The sequence below is a fragment of the Chiroxiphia lanceolata genome, chromosome 1 (genome assembly GCF_009829145.1).
Source record: "Chiroxiphia lanceolata isolate bChiLan1 chromosome 1, bChiLan1.pri, whole genome shotgun sequence".
NCBI lineage: Eukaryota > Metazoa > Chordata > Aves > Passeriformes > Pipridae > Chiroxiphia > Chiroxiphia lanceolata.
Window position 1 is genome coordinate 52726386 of NC_045637.1, and position 20071 is coordinate 52746456.

A 20071-nucleotide genomic window follows, 5' to 3' on the forward strand; every position below is an offset into this window, starting at 1 on the left:
CCAATCTGGCCTTGAACACTTCAAGGGTTGAGGCATCCAGAACTTCTCTGTTCCAGTGAGACACCATCCTTGTAGTGAAAAATACCTGTATCTTGGTAAGTAGGAATTCCCATTAAGAAATAAACGACTCTGCACCACTCATGTGTGTACAACTGACGTGTAATTAGAGCCTTTGGAACAACACAGGGAGATGACAGAGTTACTGAATAATGAAGCAGATAATTTTGTTCACAAAAGGATGGATAGTGCCTCTGTGGTGATCAGTGTCTTCCTGTAGTTCCCCAAAAGAGGTTTCCTATCAAAGCACAGAACTAGTTGGTATTCAGAGTAGCCTGTGTTCATTCACTTCATGTTTACAGACGTTACAGTCACGAGTGTTGCTCAAGTTCACTCTCTTCTTGAAAATATACCAGATATGATAGTTGTGAACAAAACTTTTAATTACATGCTGTGTGGAAAAAAAAACATGGGAAAGGAATGGGGAGATAAGAAAATCCCACAGGCTGTACATGAAAAGTATTTGTTAAATCCTCCAAAAGCAGCACATTTATTTTCATAAGAGGAAATAAGCACTACTCGAGACCAACTTTATTTCCTTTTACATAAAAGTTAAAAATAATATGTCCTGCATATTAGTTACAGTGCAAGTGTGTATATTGTACCCGGAGGGTCCTTTCTATAAAAAAGGATCATAAAATCCTATCAACATAGTATATTTTTCTGCTGGAGATAAATCAGGAAGATTAATGAGGTTAAGTTATTGCTGTCTAGTATGCCAGGGAATAAGTTTCTAAATTAGAATTTTAATTGTATGTTCTATTGCAGTCCTCTTACTAATTCACATTTCACCATATTTCTAAAAATCTTTCCTTTTACGAGAGTCTTAAAGAGTTTTAAAGGAATGAAAGTAACAGAGTTTTTAAAACTTATGTGGGCAAAATGGAAATAGCTCTGAAAGCCTATCAAAACTAGGTTATCTATCAAATTTTTAGACCACCCTGCAGAATCTATAAAGATTTCTATTCCTGCTTTGAATTTTACAGGTGTTATCTTCAGTGTTGGATGACAAGATAAGAAGTTACATCAACAGATCTCATAAATAGGTTGGATTCAAAATACATAGAAAGTAACTTTTTATCAGTTGTTACAGAAGTGCACCATGACACTCTTTTTTGCAGTATTGTCAAGGTTTAAGACCAAATGACAATTGGTTATTGGAGACTAAATGTACTAAGCTACCAAAATATTTCAGTCACTGATATATGCAATTTTACAAATTGCGCAACTTTCCTATTCCACAGGAGAGTGGACACATTCCAGGAAAGAAGTCAAGTGGGTCTGTGGGGTGGTTCCAGCCATGCTATGTGGTCTCCTACAGTGTCTCTCAGAGGGCCTCATCCTCTGGGTCCTGTCCCCAAGCAACCCTACGGATTCTCAGATACAGTGCTCAGTAGGAAAAAAATACCTAATTCTTGGTTATCTTGTTCAAATGCACTTGGCACCTAAAAACTAGCCTTCACCATGGCTGGTACTCTCGACCTGCTTTTCCCAAAGGTGTACAAACCGTCACAACTTTCACAGTGACTGACAAGTCACTTTTCACTGAAGTTACTTCTCTATTCTTGTAACTGAGATACCTTCTTGTCCTGTAGCGTTAAATGAATTTCCCCTATATTTGCTAATGCTATTGTCAACTAGATCTAACTCATGCTGACTGCTGCAAGTATCTATATCATTCATAGTACCACACTGAAGCACTTTGATCATTTTAGTATGTTTTCCTTATGCAGCTATAGGTTGACTAGACTGGCCAGCTATCCAGGGAGTACCAAATCCTGAGACTTTAAAAATACAAATTGTATTAGAAAGTACACTAATTGAAAGCACTGCCTCTAATAAATGAGCACACCAGTGCAATCACAGAATTAGTACCAGATTTTGTCTTACTGTGTGGTTTTAGTCCTTTTTTTGAAACCTGAGTGTTAAATCATGCTGCAGTTAGTCAGTTTAGGAGAAAACAGTTCCCTTCCATTTCAGCATTTCATGTAGGCAGTGACTATGATGTTTAGTGTCTTAAAAGACTGGAAGGACTTTTGCTTTCCTACTCTTCTTCTCATGTGTAATGCAGACTAACCTAAATGCACCTGAGAAAGAAAAGACTTTGCTTCCTACCTTTGGCTATGCAAACCTTTATAAGTGGAGGTTTCTGGGGTTTTTTACATCAGTTCAAGGAGGCACAACCACATAAATGAGCATCAGTAACAATATTAGAGAGGTGCTGTATGTCAGCCTATAACTGTGTGTGTACTTTAAGACTGATCTGCATCTTTTACCTTACACACAGAAAACTTTATGTAAACTACCAGCCTAATTTTACCAGAAAATTCTAAACAGAAAAGGGTAGTTTTAGTAGTAACATGAATATATTCTATTTGCAACAGTCTTTATTGTTGGCTTTTTTTTTTCCTTCTGTGTTAAGACCTAGGCTACAGTAACACACCGGAAAGTGCTTTATAACTGCTGAAGGCAGTTTACATTGATTAGATAGATTTTCACATTGGCTCTTGCAACAGACAGTTTTCAAGGGTAGGCATAGTAAAATGTTTTTTTTAAATCCCAGTATTTGAAAACTGGAAATAATTCTCAGTGATTGAAGCTGACAGAGAAGGAAAAGCTGATAGTGAATATATTCTCTAGTGGCATGCTGTCATCTACAGATGCTTTCAGTGACCAAAGCAATGAGTGAAGTATGAGGAGTTGCTTGCATACAGTGGGTTGCCATCAGTGAAATCATTTACCACTGCTCACAAACACTTGGGGTGATCTATTACTTACAGGTAATGCATTTTCAATGATAAAATCTTCCCTCAAAGTTACTAGAAGATTAAAAATGTTGCTTCATAGCTTGGACCTCCCTGCAGATTTCTTTTAACGTAACTATCAGTGACTCTTCTTAATTCCTTAATAATCTAAATACTCAGCAACAAACTGAACATGATTATTTCAATTTTCTGTTAAAAAAACCCAAACAGTTAATGTTGCTAAGTCACAAGAACAGTTTCACATATTAGATATTTAGCAGATTCTGAATACTAAAAAACCAATGAACTGACAGGTTTACTGTACTCATAAATCTTGTACTGTTCATTAAATGAGCCTGAAGATCCTTGTCCTCCAAACATTTTTGGACTTGCTTAAAATGAAATGCGTATTTACTAGGGTTTGTAAATACAAAGAAGAGTCTTATGTGGCCCTAGGATATTAACTTAGACTGTAATGGATGCATTTTTTCCCATCTGTAATCTCTACATATAAAATGGACATAACATTAGTGAAAGGTGATATATCTAGGTAAAACTAACAGTGAATCTTCACTATCTAATTCAGGGCATTTTATGCATCTAATTTAGCTGCAATTCAAATGACGACAGTAGAAATATAAGTTTCTTCTATAGCTAATTGAGTTTAGACAGGGACCTCCATTAGGATCGCTGTTTGTTGTCTGATCTGGCCTAAATTAGACACTCTCCATAACTCTCTGCTTAAAAACAAATCCAGAGGTATTTATAACTGAATAGGTCAAATTGATAATTTTGCTAAAATACATTTTAATCTGGTTATCTAGAAATAGCAATGGAAAATGAATGTTATCAGTGGAGAAACTCAGAGTCAGTAGAAAAAATCAGATATCCTAAAGAGTCATACATTTAAAAAGAAATCCACAGATCAAACTTAAGACTGTTACACAGTGCAATATGCATTTTTTTTGTACCTATGAATAATATTCTTGCTTATTAAGTAGGCAGAGCAAGATTTATGATGCCCTTAACTTCTCATTTCTTTGCTTGTAAGAGCTTGCATTTTGTAAATGACATTGTAGGAGTCTACACTGTTGTCACCTAGCAACTATGAAGTATTTTTTGAAAAAGTTGCTGCTTGGCTTTTAATTAACAATAAAAATAGTAATTCCACTGAAGAGTTTACATTTTTAGATCTTAAAGCGCTCACAAAGATGTATTATTTTTACGATCCTTACTTGGAAGCATGAAAATCTAGGATAGACAGTGCCTTGCCAAAAATGACAGTCAACATAGTTATAAGTTGTATTCTGAAGATCTTACCCTATTCTTCGCATTCCAGCCTCTTCAAATTGTAGTTTATATAGGTCCCTTCCAATATTCTTTGCCTTATGAATTTTAAATGAGGAAAGGGACTAATTTTAAAAATCTGTATTTGCGATTATTATGTCCCTCTTCATTTGAGATATGGCAGTTATCTTCTAGTCTGAGGGTCACAGTGAATTAGCCCTTGTCAAATATTTAATTTTTAATGGAAAACAACCACAGTATTGAGTTAAAGCATGCAAAAATATCACATTCATCCTAAGATGGTCCAGCTGCTGCATCACTGACCAGTTTTCATGTTGCATATAAAGCAGTTCTCTGTAATTCATTTTTCTTCAGAAAGTGTTTTATTCTGATCACTGAAATGTTTTCTTCTAACAGAATGACAGTCGACACTGTGTACTGAAATGTCTGCTGTAACAACAGCTGGCTTAAAAAGTGTTTTATTTCTCAAGAAGATCATGGAGGCTGGGTAGCCACGGTTCTATGTGATTTGAGTTAAAGAAATGCTTATTTTAAATTATATGAGAAATGTCCTACACTCATTTTCAGTTCTCCATTGCCCTTGCCAAGCATTTGGTGGAGTGAAGCTGTTTGGGGGCATATTTCTTCCTAATGGCCCACAATTTTAAGGAACTTCTGAGGATGAATTAGAATGAATAGCCACAAAGATAATGTGTGGGCTGCTATGCAGCAGTTTCCCTGGAGAGTGATATGTCAGAAAGAGATTAGAAAAATTTCTGTAATGAAACATATATTTCTCACAAGTAAGGAAAGATCTTGACAGATCATCTGTTATGCGATATCTACTCTGTTCTTTACTTGTGGGACAAATGAGATTTCTCCCTATAATACGTTGTGGATTATCGTTCTGTTGTGGTTTGTGTAATGGCAGCATGTGGGGAATTTAGGAAATGACACTCCAGCTGTCTTTTACAGTAACTGTTTCTTGTTATGCTTTTGCACTTTAATACCTCTTCCTTCAAATTATCTTTTCTGTACACTTCTCACTGAAATACCAATGTGTATCACAAAATGAATTAAAAAGAAAAATGAATCTACATAAATTGTCTTATTTTCCCTATGTGATATGTTTTATTTCATTAACTAATTTATTGATAAAAAAACAAAGAAAAATATATATGTGGAGTTCATTTTCTATACATTTTTAATAAAGAAAGTGAAGTCAATATGTAGTAGCTGGAAATGTAAATCTGTCTCTTTGTTTTCACTGTTGTATGAGGTTTGATATATAGGTGTTCTAAAGAAGAGAATTATCTATGTTGCAGACATATTGTTAGGAGATGTTTTATCTGTAAGGCTCATTAAGCTTATCATTGTTTTCAGAAGATCCAGACAGGTGGGAGAAATTGAACCCCTTCATTAGCACATGAGGCATAGATGAGCTGCCCAAAGCAGTACATTGCCTGTTATATATCTTCCCTGAATTCAATACCATGTAAATCTTTCCCAGTTGTCTCCAGAGATTGCTTTATTTGATTGGTTTTGTAAAAGTTCATTAATGGGACAGAGAGAAGCAAGGTGTCCCTATGAGTATATTTGGGTCTTCCATTTTGCTTGCTGTAGGCTCAGAAACTGTACCAGCAGGACTTTCTCTGTAGCAGCACATGTAATGCTTAGTGAATTAAACTGAAAATCACTTGCTGGGTAATATCTTAGGGATCAATTCTGTGAACTAGTCTCTGTCAGAGACTATAAGAAAGCTAGAATTTTCAATAGTCTGTGTAGACGTCTGAAATGCAAAATCCTGAAATCCACATCAGATTTTAGATCAGATGAATGATTAGTTTGTTCTATCTTTGGAGCTTTGTTGTTGAACATTTCCATCTCTATTTTGCCTTCAACTGTGTTCAATTGTGCAGTATCCAGTGTTTTCTGAGAATGTGAACTTTGCAAGAAATTGAGACATAGATCTTTGCCCACAGAAAGTCATTCCTTAAGCAGTTCAGTTGGGCTTATTACAAAAGTATTTTTCATCCAGCCTGAGTGGAGAGTGCTCTGGAGTGGGAGGGCTTGCTTGCTTTAGATGCCATTGGCAAATCTATAATCAGATAACAATTGATGCTTTTTTGGCAAACAGCCCCAAAGCTATAAATCATCTTAGAATTTACAGGGTTTCACTTATCTATCCTAGTAACAATTTGCATTTCTCAGAGCTGTACCCAATGATGGTACGCCATGATAAAAGAGAAATTTATTAGTATTAATGGGTTTTAACCATTTCAATTTGCAAACCATTAAAAATTTTCTAAGGAAAATGTGGAGAGATGAAGGACAAACACATTGAAGTCATTTGACAATCCTTCTGTTTTTCTTGAGTTATTATTTACAAACATTTTAGAAATAATCAACGTATTCAAGAATTTCTATATCATAATTTGGAAACCAGCACTCTATTGAACTTATTAAAGAAATATCCATTTTAGACACTGAATGCCCTTGTGTCCCATTGACTTCAGCAAGGGATCTAGGGTTTATTTTGACTTTTTTGCTTTTTGCTATTGGAAATTGAACAACATTTTTTCAAGTATGAGGGCAAAGGATACTAATGGTAGTCTATTTAATGGGTTTTATCTGTTTTAAACCACTCAGAATGTACTGAGGTCTTCGCAAAAACTTCCAAAGGTTTTCCCTATTTAGGTTGGTGCTTAATCATTTTGAGCTTCTGTTACCAGAAAAGTTAATCACGTGCCTTCATGTCCCTCCTGAATCAAAATATTTAATATACTGATCATTCTAGTAAAAAAAGATAAAAACATGGATTAAGACTGGTCATCATCATGATAGAATTCCACTGGTTTGCCTGGCAACTAAATATTTTTAACACAAGATTAATATTTCAATACAAAATGATAAAATACATCTACTTTATATGACTTATGGATAAAGTGCGTAAATTAAGAAATTGTGCAAATTCTCTTTTAGACCACAGAAGGCACAGAATGGATAGGGCATAACAACTTGCTTGCTGCCCTTTTGGCAGCTTCTGTGTTTTATTCATGTAAAAATATACTTTTAGCACTTTCAACTTTCCTATTTGCATGAACTTTATTAGCTAGAGCATAGAGGTTGGGTGAATAAGATCACATGTTTCACAAAATGACATTATTGTCTGAGAAAACAATCATCATGGCAGTATTGTAAATTGTGTTTAAGAAAAAAAAGATACATGTATGCTAGTTGAATCCACATTTTCCAAATGCCTATATATGTTTAGACCCATGAGGTCATCTGCCAAGAAGTAAATGAAACTTGATATGTCAAAAATAAAACATGTCAGTACAGTGTGCAATTCTGCACTCGAATACTGGAGCAACTCCAACATGATGATGAAGCTCCTTCAGCTTCATATATGTGTATGAGAACTATGTGGGGAATCTGGATAGCAGAAATGAAGGACTCTCAGTGTTGCAAGCATGCAGATTTGGGTAGGTTTAATAGCACTTCACTCGCAAATAATTCTTCTTGCTATTACACAGATAATCTCATGTCAAATTTTAAATAACATCTGAAGCTATGCATAAATACCATTTAAACAGGACACTCATATTTTTGCCCAATAAAAAAATCAGTTAAATGATACTTTTAACAACAATACCCACAAGTACAGTTTACCTTTCTCCTTTGTTTACCTACAAGGTAACTATTGAGGCTTGCTTTTCTTAATGTCACTTTCTTTCCTTTTTTAGAGTTTCTTTGAAGGACAGTCGGCACCGTGGGATTCGGCTAAGAAAGATGAGAACAGAATGAAAAATAGATATGGGAATATCATTGCATGTAAGTGTTGACAACATAATTGTGCACTTTGTTAACTTCCCTTCAGAACTGGATAAGAATGACCACCAGCCTTGTGCTCACATCAGGTTTCCCTTTCTCTAATTAAGAATAGAAAAGTGAGGGAAGATGTAACTTTTTTTTTTTGGAGAAAACTGTCAGATTTAATGCATTTTCTGAACTAACCTTCTATATACCTTTCATCCTGTGATCAACGTATGGCTAATGAGAATGACACCTTTAACCAGTACTCGGCTCTTAACAGCTCTGAAACTACTCCTGTCAGTTTGGTGCAAGGGTACCCATGATCACGTTGGTACCTTGGGTTTAGGTTCTGGATATTGTAGGAGCAGACAATACTGCTGCTTAAGTGTTCCTCAATAACAGTGACAACTATCCCAACTTACCCTTCTAATGCTAGGCAAACTCTAAGAAAAAAAATATAATCTGTAGGTTTTACTTAAAAAGGCCAAGCTTGATAAAGGTTAGATATACTAATAATCAAATAACTTGAGGAGATGGTAGCATGGTTTGGCAAGTGACACCTAAATCTGGCATCATGAGATTGCAAAGCGTTGTGACGAGATGCTGCACATGAAAATTTATCAAGTTCACCACAAATATATTATTTACACACTGGTATTGTTGCATTTAAAGAGTTAGTTCTCGGTGTGTCTGTAGGAGATGATCCCTTCCCTGATTTTTCCTTTAAAATCTAAATTTAAGATATGGAGTGTATTTGTTTCTACCAGCCAGCCAGATAACCATGAGGCAGGTGTAAACAGAGAAATATGCAGCTGTCACAGCATGTCAGAAGTTTTGTAAGCATGAAGGATGGTCTTTAAGGAGGGATCATTGAGTGATACTGCTGCAGTTTAGAAATCATTTATAACCTGAGATACATGGGACAGCACAGAAGAATAAGCCGTGCAAATTGTCTGAGCATTTAGACAACCTGTGGCAGGAGCATGTAGTGTATATTTACACTGACTTCACTTCAGCGCCTAATATAGGCACTTGTCCAGGGACAGATCTACCTGGGTTTCCTCATCAATATACGATGTGAACTTAACAGAGAGAAGGACAGGTCTTCTAGAGAAATGATTCAGAAATAGAACCCATTTGAATACTTTTGAATCACCACCTCTGGTGGTCCTCTCTGCAGTGCATGTGTAACAAGTCTAGAGAGAACATCTCCTAACTTCGTGACTTACAGTAGGTGGTATGAATAGGCCCAGCTAGGCTGAGATGATCTGTAGAGAGAAAACAGCTCTGTAACTTGCTGCAAATGCTTGTGGAGGCAGAGGCAAATTAAGCAAGAGGTGCTTGTCAAGCAAGAGATGATCTGCCACATCATTTTGAGTGGACATGATAGTATTGCTGTGTATTTTGGATGTATATGGTTCTACATACTGAAAAAGGAAATGAAATCTTCTAGAGAAATGTGGATATCATGATGGGCTGGTGCATAAACAAAAGGAGCTAAGTTAGCTGAATGTGGTTTTGCTTGTTTTCCTCCAGCAGTATTTAATGTGTAACAAACTTGTTATTTGGTGAGGATGTAGCAATACATTAACTGAGTAATGACTAATCATTTAAGTAGAAATAAGAATACCAGGAAGTTTTATGCTTATCCTTGCTTTGTGGAGATTTATTTTCAGCCCAAGTCTATTAAAATAGATCTCCTTTAGTCAGGTTTAGTGTTGTCAGTCCCCTCTTTAATGTCATGTTAGCCATTATCTTACATTTTGACATCCTTTGGTTGAAGAAAACTAGACGACTTACTAGTGCTTTATGTCTGAGGTAATGAAGTGATGAGTAGCCAAGGGAAAACAAGATATTAGATACACAAATCAATGGCAATTACAAGTGATACTGAAGGCATTCTGAGAGGCCAGATATAACTCAGAGCATTTAGACCTCAATTTACTTGAAATGTCCTCAGTGTTTAGCAAAGGGAAGGAGTTGGATGGAGTTGTTATCAAAACACTTCCTGTTTATGTGGTTGTGAAAACAAAGATAACACAAGTTAAAATTAGTATCTATTAGAATTAAAAGAGATCTTAAAAGAGAAGCTGAAACTGCCTACACAGTTTGTCATCCATTAAATACATGCATGCAAATAAGGTAGTTAACTGTTTAATTATTTTATGTGTTTTTCTGGATCAATGATCTGCTGGATAAATGTGCTGTTGGATAAATGATCCTTTTTTCTTTCAGAATCTGAAAGTACAATTTCAGTGCTCCGTTTTTTAAAATTTGTCCCAGATAGCTGATTAAAGTATATGCTTTAGCTTAAAAGCATTTTAATAAATTGCCTTTTTATGCTATATTCAAACACTTAAAAATACTGGGGTTCAGATGCCACTGCCTTGGTACATGATTATAATGAAATGTATATTTTTTGCTAAGTGTTTAATGTAATCTTTTTCTCTCTGTTTAACCTCTTTGTTTAAATTTTTCCCAAGATACTACTGTTACATTATTGCTTGTAGTCATTATTGTTCTCAGAGGGAAGTAAAACAACAGCACCAAGTGGCCAGCATTGCAGGAGCTTGTCAAAGTTGCAGTATGCTTTATGTTACCCAAGTGATGTGCATTTAATTGGCTACAAGCGTGCCCTACCCACTGTTTGAGTGGCTACAACTTGTGAGCCCCTGCATCAAAAAGTTGAATCATGATCACAGTCCAGTCACCCACAGAAAACATGCTCCTTCTTTAGTGAATGCAAAAACCTTTGTGTTTACTAATTAGGAACTAAAACCAGCATGAATCTACTAAATGAATCTTTCTTTACATAAGAAAAATTCTGTTTCTGCCATAATTGTATAGGGTTATTCTTGGATTTTGGTAAAATGTATTGGATTTTCCTCAGAAGAGATCTTGAGGTAATTTGGGAATGGGGGTGGGGGTTCTGTATTTATTTTTACCTAACTCAATATTGACTAAATGAGAAGAGAATATTGATTACATCTTTTAAAAGCAGCTAAAGATTTTAGGTGAGACATTTATAAAAGGTTTGATTTGCAAAGAATCGGCAAGGCACGTCCCAAGAAAGGGTCATTGGCAAGGCATGCTAATCAACCAGGTGCTCTAGGGACTTGTTAGAGATCACAGTCTGAAGGGTGGCATATTCATGTTGTGGGTAAGGTGAGGGGAGTAAGAATATAATGCTTATATTTATTATCTATTACCATTTTCTACGAAGACAAATTGGTTCTATCATAACCAATTTTGAAAGCTTAAGTGATCAGTGGAAAGTTAAATTTGATCTCCTAATGGAAAGGTATCAAAATAACAATGAGATGGAAAAGAGAGTATTTAAAAGCTATAAAAGTTGTCAAGAGCAGCTGAAGTATAAAGGAAAAAATACCCTAGAAATCTTGACAGTTAACCTAGAGGCTATTTCAGAATCAGCCTTCATGTTGAAGAATATATGGCTTGTGTACCTCTTAGGCCTAAATCTACTTGACATAAACACAGCAAAGACACAGTAACATTTCTTTTTGTTGACTGAAGGATTTTTCTTCAAATTAAGAAGTGTTGCCATGAAGTAAGGAATCAACTAGAGTTTTCAAAGTGATAAAATAAGGGAGTCACTCCAGTTTCACCGCAAATAAGTGGGTATTGAACAGTCCATTACCTCAAAAATTCACAGAACTCTATCTGAGAATTCAGTACTAGAAAAGATGCACATAGGAAGAAAAAAGGGCAAATGATGATATGAAGATATAGGTGTACAGTAACTTTTTTACTTTTGCTCTATCTGAAACGAGAAGTTATGGCAAGGAAAGAATGACGTAAGCAAAGAAAGGAACAAAATACAGGAAATCTAAAGAAAAGATGCTACTGCATATTATTCAGTTGTATAAATCAGAAAGAAATAACAGGAAGTTATATTTTTAAGATATTTCTTAGTGGGAAATTTAAGCTTGTTCTGCCCAATATGGAACTCACTTGTGTGTAAGTCATTAAATACGGGGTTCGGTTGGCTAAACATAGACTTGTAGTGACCTGGGACATCTGTACAGGACCAACAAATGTGACACAGCACACATGAGAAACATGTTATTTCCATAGTGGTAGCTGAAAGCTAGGCAGTATGTCCTGGTGGCTGTATAAAGTGATATGAGATGTTTGTGCTTAGACAACTGAACCCTGTCCTAAATACATCCAGGAATATAAAACTGAAGATCTTTGCTAGCCTGAGTTGTCCTGGTGAGAATGTTTATAAGGCAGTGATGTGGGAAATTATGAAAATATGAAGACATACCATGAGTCCAAGCAAGCTTGACTTCTGAGTCTGCCGACTTTAGCAGAAGTTCTGTCAGGTCCCAAAACTGTAAAAGCAGCAGCTATGGCTGGAGCTTAGAAAGTTTCTTAGTATCTTTCTTAAGTAAGATGGATTTTTAGAATTAAGGTCCTGTGAACCGAGCCTCTGTTCTGAAGAAACTGATAAATAGCTTAATTAAGCAGAGAATAGTACAGCACTTGGATAAGCATAGCATGGTAGGATCAGACCAGCAAGGGTTATGTAATGGAGAGTCACATCTCTATAAATTTTTATTCTCAGAAAAGTGAATAAAGAGGCTGAAAAGGCTAACCTGATTAACATAATTGATTTGAATATTCCAACATGTTTGGAAAAACTCTTTCTTGACGACTGTTAAATGAAATAATCACAAGAAAATAGCAAAGTAAGACCTGTGTGGAACTTAGAGATGGAATTTTAATTCATTCTGATTTACTATATTTGGCTTTAAGCTGTACCCTTTCTCTCTTCCACGGGAATCCCAGGGAAATAAATGAGGCTCTGAGATCTCTAGTTCCTGAGACCTGGAGCATAGAAGAGGATGAAGTAAAGGATTTACGTCTTCCTTTCTTCTCAGCCTTTTGAAAATCTCTTAACTTGTAGCTCTAAAACAATGTTATCCTAAGAACAACCCCCCCTATTCTCCCTCCACCATAATGTGGGCAAATATTATCCTACTTATGACTGAGTTTTTAGGCGACTTCATGTTCTTTCATTCATTTGTTATCTTTTAGGAATTTTAAATCTGAAAAAAATAGCTGTTCAGAACATGGGTGGCAAGTTTCAGGTGTTTTAATGCTTATTTACATTTACAACAAAATAATGACAGTCATGAAGGTCTATCATCAGCTGCAAGTAATATTAGCTCAGCAGGCGAGCAGCAAAAACAATAATACACTTGTATCTAATTAGCAAAAGTAACTCCTAAACAAAGCAGCAGTAAAGTGGCTCTTTAGCATCTCTCCATCCTTGAGATATACCCTCAAATTGTTTTAGCAACAACTTGTGCAGCATTCTGGGAAAAACGTTGTGCTTTGTTGTTTTTGAACTGAGAGAATCAAGAGGAGCTTATGAAGTCTCAGAGAAGAAAAAGTCCTGCCAGCATACAGATGTTGTTGTGCAGGGTGGGGAACTAGCCTCTAGCAGTGTTACTACATCATAAAGAAAATGAGGCAGCCGACATAAAACAAATTCATGCCATGGTGTTTTGGATTTGAATTTGGAAAATAGAGTTGGAAATATTTGTACGTTCCTGCATAGATATAGATGACCACAGTAGAGGAAAATTCAGTGACAAAATCATTGTTTGACTGCTTGGGTTTTGTCATTATTTTGCTTTCTGCCCTACTGAAAACATAATGAGTTTCCTTCAAAAACTGTGAGGTGGCAGTATGTCTTGTAGAATAACTTCAGCTTCCTTTGAGTACTGGTAGAAGCATTTCCAAGTGATTAAACTTTTGACAACTTAGTTTTTTCTTGGCAAAAGCAGGGGGTGTGAAGGCAAAAATCATAATTGTAGTGGGTTGCACATTAGAATATTTAAGATGTTCATACTGAAAATCAGAGGGGATTTAGAAAGCCTATGAATGACTGAAATGAGGTTTAAATGTAGATACAGTGTTTTCATGGACAACCAAACAAGACCGAACTTGCAATTGCTGAGGTTTTAGTTTGACTTGAAAGGAATTTTGAAGGCTTTTTTACTGAATGTATCTTTAATTACTTTTTTTTCCTCTCCATTGTTCCCATTTCAGATGATCATTCTCGAGTGAGATTGCAGCCTATTGAAGGAGAAACAAGTTCCGATTACATCAATGGAAATTATATTGATGTGCGTATACTGATGTAGTCAACAAGCTTAACGTTGTGTTCAGTCAGGGAACTCTTATTATTCTCACATTATTCATAATTTGTAATAGATATCACAGCTAATATCAGATGCTAACATTGTTTAGCATTGGCAAGTACTGTCTTTGGAAGCTAGGTGTACACTGAAGGAAAAAAAAGCCTCAAAGGTTTTGTCGATGAGTGAATGAAATTAGTCATTTCCTCCAACTGCCACTGGACTGAAACCTTGCCAGCAACACTGTATGGCTACTTTGCCTGCTGGTGCTTATGTGGGCTAGCAAAATGTTATTTTCACTTTCTGTCAACAGCTTGGCATCATTCCACATTTAAAAGAAAGCTGTTTGCATATTAATGTGACAAAACTCTGTAATGCCTAATGCAGAGATTTGCAGTCTCTTGTCATCTCTGCACTTTTAAGTCGCCTTCAAAGTATATTCTGCAGCTGTTAACCAGTACTTCTAATGCAAGCAAGACATTTCATTAAATATGTAGGCTGTTTAATTATTGAAAGTGGCTTCTTTGTTCATTCTGCATCATGTTAACTTAATGTTTTACATTAGAATAAATTCTTTAGGAGACAAGGTGTTTTTGATTGAAAGAATGAGCTCAAAACTAGAATTGAAAATCATTAGAAAGTCAATATTATCTAAAGCCAGAAATCTATAGATAGCAAAGATAATAATTTTACTGTTTACACGGAGTGCTAGATGTAAGGCTAAGTAAAACAAGTGTTGCTTCACGGGAAACTTAGTCTGCTGAAGACTTCTTGTTCATCAGTGGCATCTTTGAAAAATGATGTCACAGTTTGCAGTTCAAATTACTGGTATGAAACAGGAACATAACAGCTGTTTTTTCTCAAAATGTGGAGGAACTAGAGGTATACAAGAAAAGTAGGTGCTTAAGTTGTAACAATCTGAAGTCTGACTCTGACAGAACTTTATGAAGATACCTCCTTCTGTTGATGTTTATAAGCATGTTCAAGAATCAATAAGCTAAGCTCAGATTTCTGCTCAGTCCCTCCCTGTTTGAAAGAATAGCACAGTCACCAAGCAGTAAAGGCACATATGGAAATATATTTAGTTAGATACCTCACTAAACTCTGAAGGGAGTAATCTGTCATGAAAGGAAAGAGTTCACACTAGGGACTTACATTTGAATTCACTTTCACATTTTCTCCAACATTTAGAATTGTTCTCATTTTATGCTAGTAGAATCTTCTTCTGTGAGATTTTGATCTAACTCTAAAATATTACAAGATGTGAAGAATAAAGATTTATATCATACAGTCTCATATAAAATGCTGATAGATAGTTGCATAGCAACCTTTTTTTTTTTTTTTTTTGCTTACAAAGAGTACAAGAGGATGGGGAGAATGTGGTCCTAAAAGAAACAACACTTGAGCACCAAAAAAGTCTCTCCCTCATCCTCAGCAGATGGCTTCATTGCAAAGCTTGTAGGACTGCAGGCATCTTCCAAAGACAGCTCTACCACAAAACGCAGCATGTTCGTTCATAATCTTGCTACTCAGGTTTCTGTGAGAAATGCTGCTTTTTCTACAACAGAAGCAGCTTTAATTTTGCTGTTGCATGCAGTTATTAGTAGACTTGTTGTGTTGTCAGAATAAACATGATAATAAGGGAATGACACCATCTCAGACACAATGATTATGCTGTATTTCTTCCTTTTTTTTTACTTTTTCACTGGGAAATAGAAGTGTCTGATCCCAGTCACTAAGGATTAGGTAACACGCAGCAGAAAAAAAAAATCTGCTCTGTACCTCTCTGAACAACTCTCAGTTCAGATTTCCATATTTTGCTTCAATGTCGTATAAAGAAATCAATTCTGTAATTCATGTTATTATTTCTGTAATATTCAAAGTATCTTCAGTTGTTTTGAGTCTTTCCCACCTTGTATCACTATACTTCCCCTTGCTCTTTTAGAAAGAAATTGCAATGGCATGCATGCTACAGCCTTAAGTTCTTCCTGTTGATGACTCACAATGCATCATTACCATTATTCAAATATTAACACTCCTACAACTGAATTTACCAACATCTAAACATTTGGTGATGCTCCCATCACATCAGAAACTCAAATACTATAAAAATGCTATCATTACATTTTGGCAATGTTGCAAAGAAGACATAGAGTATTAATCTTTATTGCTTGGCCAACTTGTGATTAAGTTGCTCTCATCGTCAGAGAAACAGAATTTTTTATGTACTTCCTATTTAGATCAGAAAAAGTGTATTTGTACCAAACCATTTAGTCAAAGAATTTACCTTACTTTTTACTGTTCAGAAATAAAACATAAACAGCTCACCATGGGCACAGTGAACATCATCCTCCCTTTCCCTTCACCAGGCTGAATGTAAATCTGACATTCCTTAACTCTTAAAAAAGGGATAGGCTTTGCAGTCAATAGCAATAGGTGAAGGTATATCTTAGACTCCAAGAACATCTGATGCCATTAGCTGCAAGTGCTAGAGAGGATTTCATGCTGTTCATTTTCAGCAGAGCCAACAAGGGATTGAAAGAACATATTACTTCTGGCCCTGAACGTACAAGTCTGCAACTTAGGTATCTTGCACAAAACACATTTGTTTCTTGTTTCCCTTCTCACTTGCCCTTCCTCAATTGAAAAGAATTTTTGTATCTGATACCTGTACTGATGTTTCCTGAATATGATTCTAAATGAAATTTCATTCATAGGAACAGAGCCAAAGTGCATATTGCTGATTTTTTTTCCAATTTTTTTTAGGGTTATCATAGACCAAATCACTACATTGCCACACAAGGTAAGTTTATCACCCTTTCTTTTTGGAGGCTAAGAGGTTTTGGTACTTGGATTGTGAATTATTCTGTCTAATATGCATTCTAATATGCATTCTAATATCCAGGATAGAGCAGGCTCAATCACTTGGGTAGAAGCAAAGAAACTGAATTATTATCAAGTTTTCAAGTATTTTAAGTAAGCAGTCCTTTACCTTTGTGTTAAAATAGGTTTTGATTAAAAAAATGGAAAATGCATCCTTTTTGGAAGAAGTTACTCAGCATGTTGTTAATCATGGAAAAAGAAATTAATCGTGGTAGAAACATTCAGTAAACTTTTCAGAGAGACAACAGCGTCATGAAAGTGTATATTCTCTTAACTGTTGAGTGATAACTAGGCTTCAGGTCCATAAAATATAAAACTGTTCAGCCAGCAAGTTTTGGTAGAGGACCCAAAGACATTTAATCACTTTCAGGGGGATTTGTCACAGGGCTCTACGGAGACAGTTTTAGAGGCCATCATTTAAAAGCTTGCTTGTGAACAAGAGCCTATTCTTTTGTCGACACACAAATTAATTTTGAATTTGTACTTGTCTTGAAAGACATAATTTGCACATTCTGATGCAGTCCTTATTTATTTTTTGGTCAAGTTCAGAGCTGGAACAAATGGGAAAGATGAGTCTTCTGTGAATGCTTAATCACAATATTGAACAATATGCCAATCTCCTGCTTATGTTTGGATAGCATACATGTGAAAATTTGATTCCTCCTCCACTGCTTGGAGGGAATGGTTTCTGTAATAGGTAGTCTGTGCCAGAGCTTCCTGCATTTTCTCATGGATCTGAAGGACCTGAGCTACACCCACGAATCTTATTTCAGCCTTTTAAGGGACCCAACTGGAGTACTGGGTATAATATGCTCAGAATAATCTTAACGTGTGTTGGATTTAGAGGTTACATATACTTTATAATGACTTTTTATCAAAGCAGATAAAATGTTGGGCACGTCAAATAAGAGCTCTTGGTGAGATTTCTGTTGTTTCTTAAGTATCCCAGAGTCTGCAGCCTCCAGTCCCCATTTCCACCAGTGGGAGGCTTGGTATCTCTACGTTGCTGTACCTTAGCTCTTCTCAGTCTCAACTGCAGTAGTACTTCATGTCAGATGACAGTGTGGCAGGACACGGACCTTATTTCTAGAACCACTTCACTAGTGTCAATATTACACTTTTAGACCAGAATTTTACTCTTTTAGAATTTGTGATCTTAGCTACCCTCCCACTTTGTTCCTTAGTCCACAGTCTGCACACAAACCAATGTCCTGGTTTCAGCCAGACAGAAAAGCAGGGACAAAAATGCAACATTTGTTTAATTCTCTTTGGGCTTTTACACCTTCTCTTCTAAGAAGTAACGGTTTGATCCATTTAACCTTTAGCTAACAATGCTACAGTTTTTCACCTTTAATTGAAACCAAAAATAAAAAGATAAACAGTTGGCATTTAGCTTGTAGTTTGTAATATAGTTTTTATCAGGAAGTTCACCAGAAGATCTCCTAGACAGTTTTCTTATAGACATATGAGATCCCAACCTGAAGCAAGTTTAAATGCAATTTAATCATAATCTTTATCAGAATCATCATAATACTTGAGTAGCAAATACCAAGCTTGAGGTTTTGTACTTTCAGATCTTAAAACCAAGTATGTAATTATGTATGAATAATATATTGAAGGTCCGTGTACCACATCCACCAGCAAGTCCCAACAGTTTCTTTGCCACACTTTTTTTCTTGATATGATGTCAAAAAGAGAAGTATAAACTAATCTTCTTCCAAGATGTAAAGGATATATAACTGTTCCAACTATCAATTTTTGGAGCAGGTCCCATAAGTGTCTACTGTGTAGGTGCAGGTAAGTGCACACAGGGATACATCTCAAGGATGCAGGGATGGTAAATAGCCACGCATGCCTCCCATGGTGCAGGAAGTGAGAAACTAATTCTTTGAAGAATATAAAATTCATTTTAAAATGGCCATACAATTTACAGCAAGTTCAAAATTATCTGGCTGGATACATCTTTAGCATCTTACTTTTTAAGGCCAGTTGGAAAGCAGATTTGTATATCTAGTTTGGAGGAAGGAAGAGCACTGATCTCAGAAGGCTTATGTGTTCTGTGGCCTGATGAAGAAACATGAGAAAGTTTCTTTTCCTTCCTCTGTCTCACCTTTCACATCATCAGAATAGGGTTAAAAACATTCATCTGCTTTTTATAGTTCTCTGCAATGTCCCGATAGATGCAGCTGTGTAAAGGCTAGTTAGTGTTATCTCCAGTATCCCAGTTTTCTGACAAAGCCTTTGCACAGTAGTAATGCTTCCATTAAGATGCCATCTCTGTCTTTTGCAAAGGTGGTAATATAAGGGGGAATAATCTCCTAAACTTCTTTAAGGCTCTGAAAGGAAAGACGTTTGTCTCACGTTAGACAGACTATGCCTCCAAATGTCCCAGAGTGATGGTCACAGCACCAAGCCACAGTTCAAGAAGTGTTTGGACAATGCTCTCCGGCACATGGTGCAATTCTTGGGGCTGTCCTTTGCAGGGCCAGGAGCTGGACTATGATAAGTTGGACTATGATTCTATTCTTTGTCTTCCTTACTAGTAAGCCTGTCACATGCCACAGCCTGCAGTACAGCCAACCATGTGTATGCTCTGTTTTAGAACACACTTTCATATAGATATGTATGAACACATCAGTGCAGCACAACAGTTAAGCTGCGTGTTTAATTCCCTTGATGTCTACTTTTCATCAGTCTTTAAATAACTTTTCCCATTCTCCCTTTTCTCCTCCACAGCAGCTTTCACAGGTGCACTTGTCTATTGTTCTTTGAAGGAAAGTATCATTATGTGAGTCAGTTTTAAATCTCTGAGGAGTTAGAATGATTGATATTTAATTTCCCCATATTCTTCTTAAGCTGCATTCAACATATCAAGTGTTAATGAGCAAATATAATTGTTTGAAGTGAAGAAGTGGCAAATTTAATCAGTTTGTAATAGACTACCAATCTGCTTTTAACAGAGCTGGGAGTTGCCTAATCACCTGTTTATTAAAGTGTTACTGCTTTCCATACTAACCAGAGTTTGACATACAAACTGGTAGATTTCCACCTTGGCATTTATAGCATCCTTCTGCTAATATGATTTAGGGGTGAAACATTTTTTAAAAGACTTTC

At 36.0% G+C, this 20071-nt stretch overlaps 1 protein-coding gene across 11 annotated transcripts in view; it reads left to right on the plus strand.

Annotated features, from left to right (window-relative positions):
* PTPRM (protein tyrosine phosphatase receptor type M) overlaps positions 1-20071 on the plus strand; it is a 457694-nt gene that overhangs the window by 389680 nt on the left and 47943 nt on the right. For all 11 annotated transcript variants that reach the window (XM_032690775.1, XM_032690785.1, XM_032690804.1 and 8 more), the window contains 3 exons: positions 7835-7922; positions 13986-14062; positions 16841-16877. In XM_032690775.1, coding sequence (XP_032546666.1) covers positions 7835-7922; positions 13986-14062; positions 16841-16877 — 202 coding nt within the window. The remainder of the gene's footprint in view (positions 1-7834; positions 7923-13985; positions 14063-16840; positions 16878-20071) is intronic.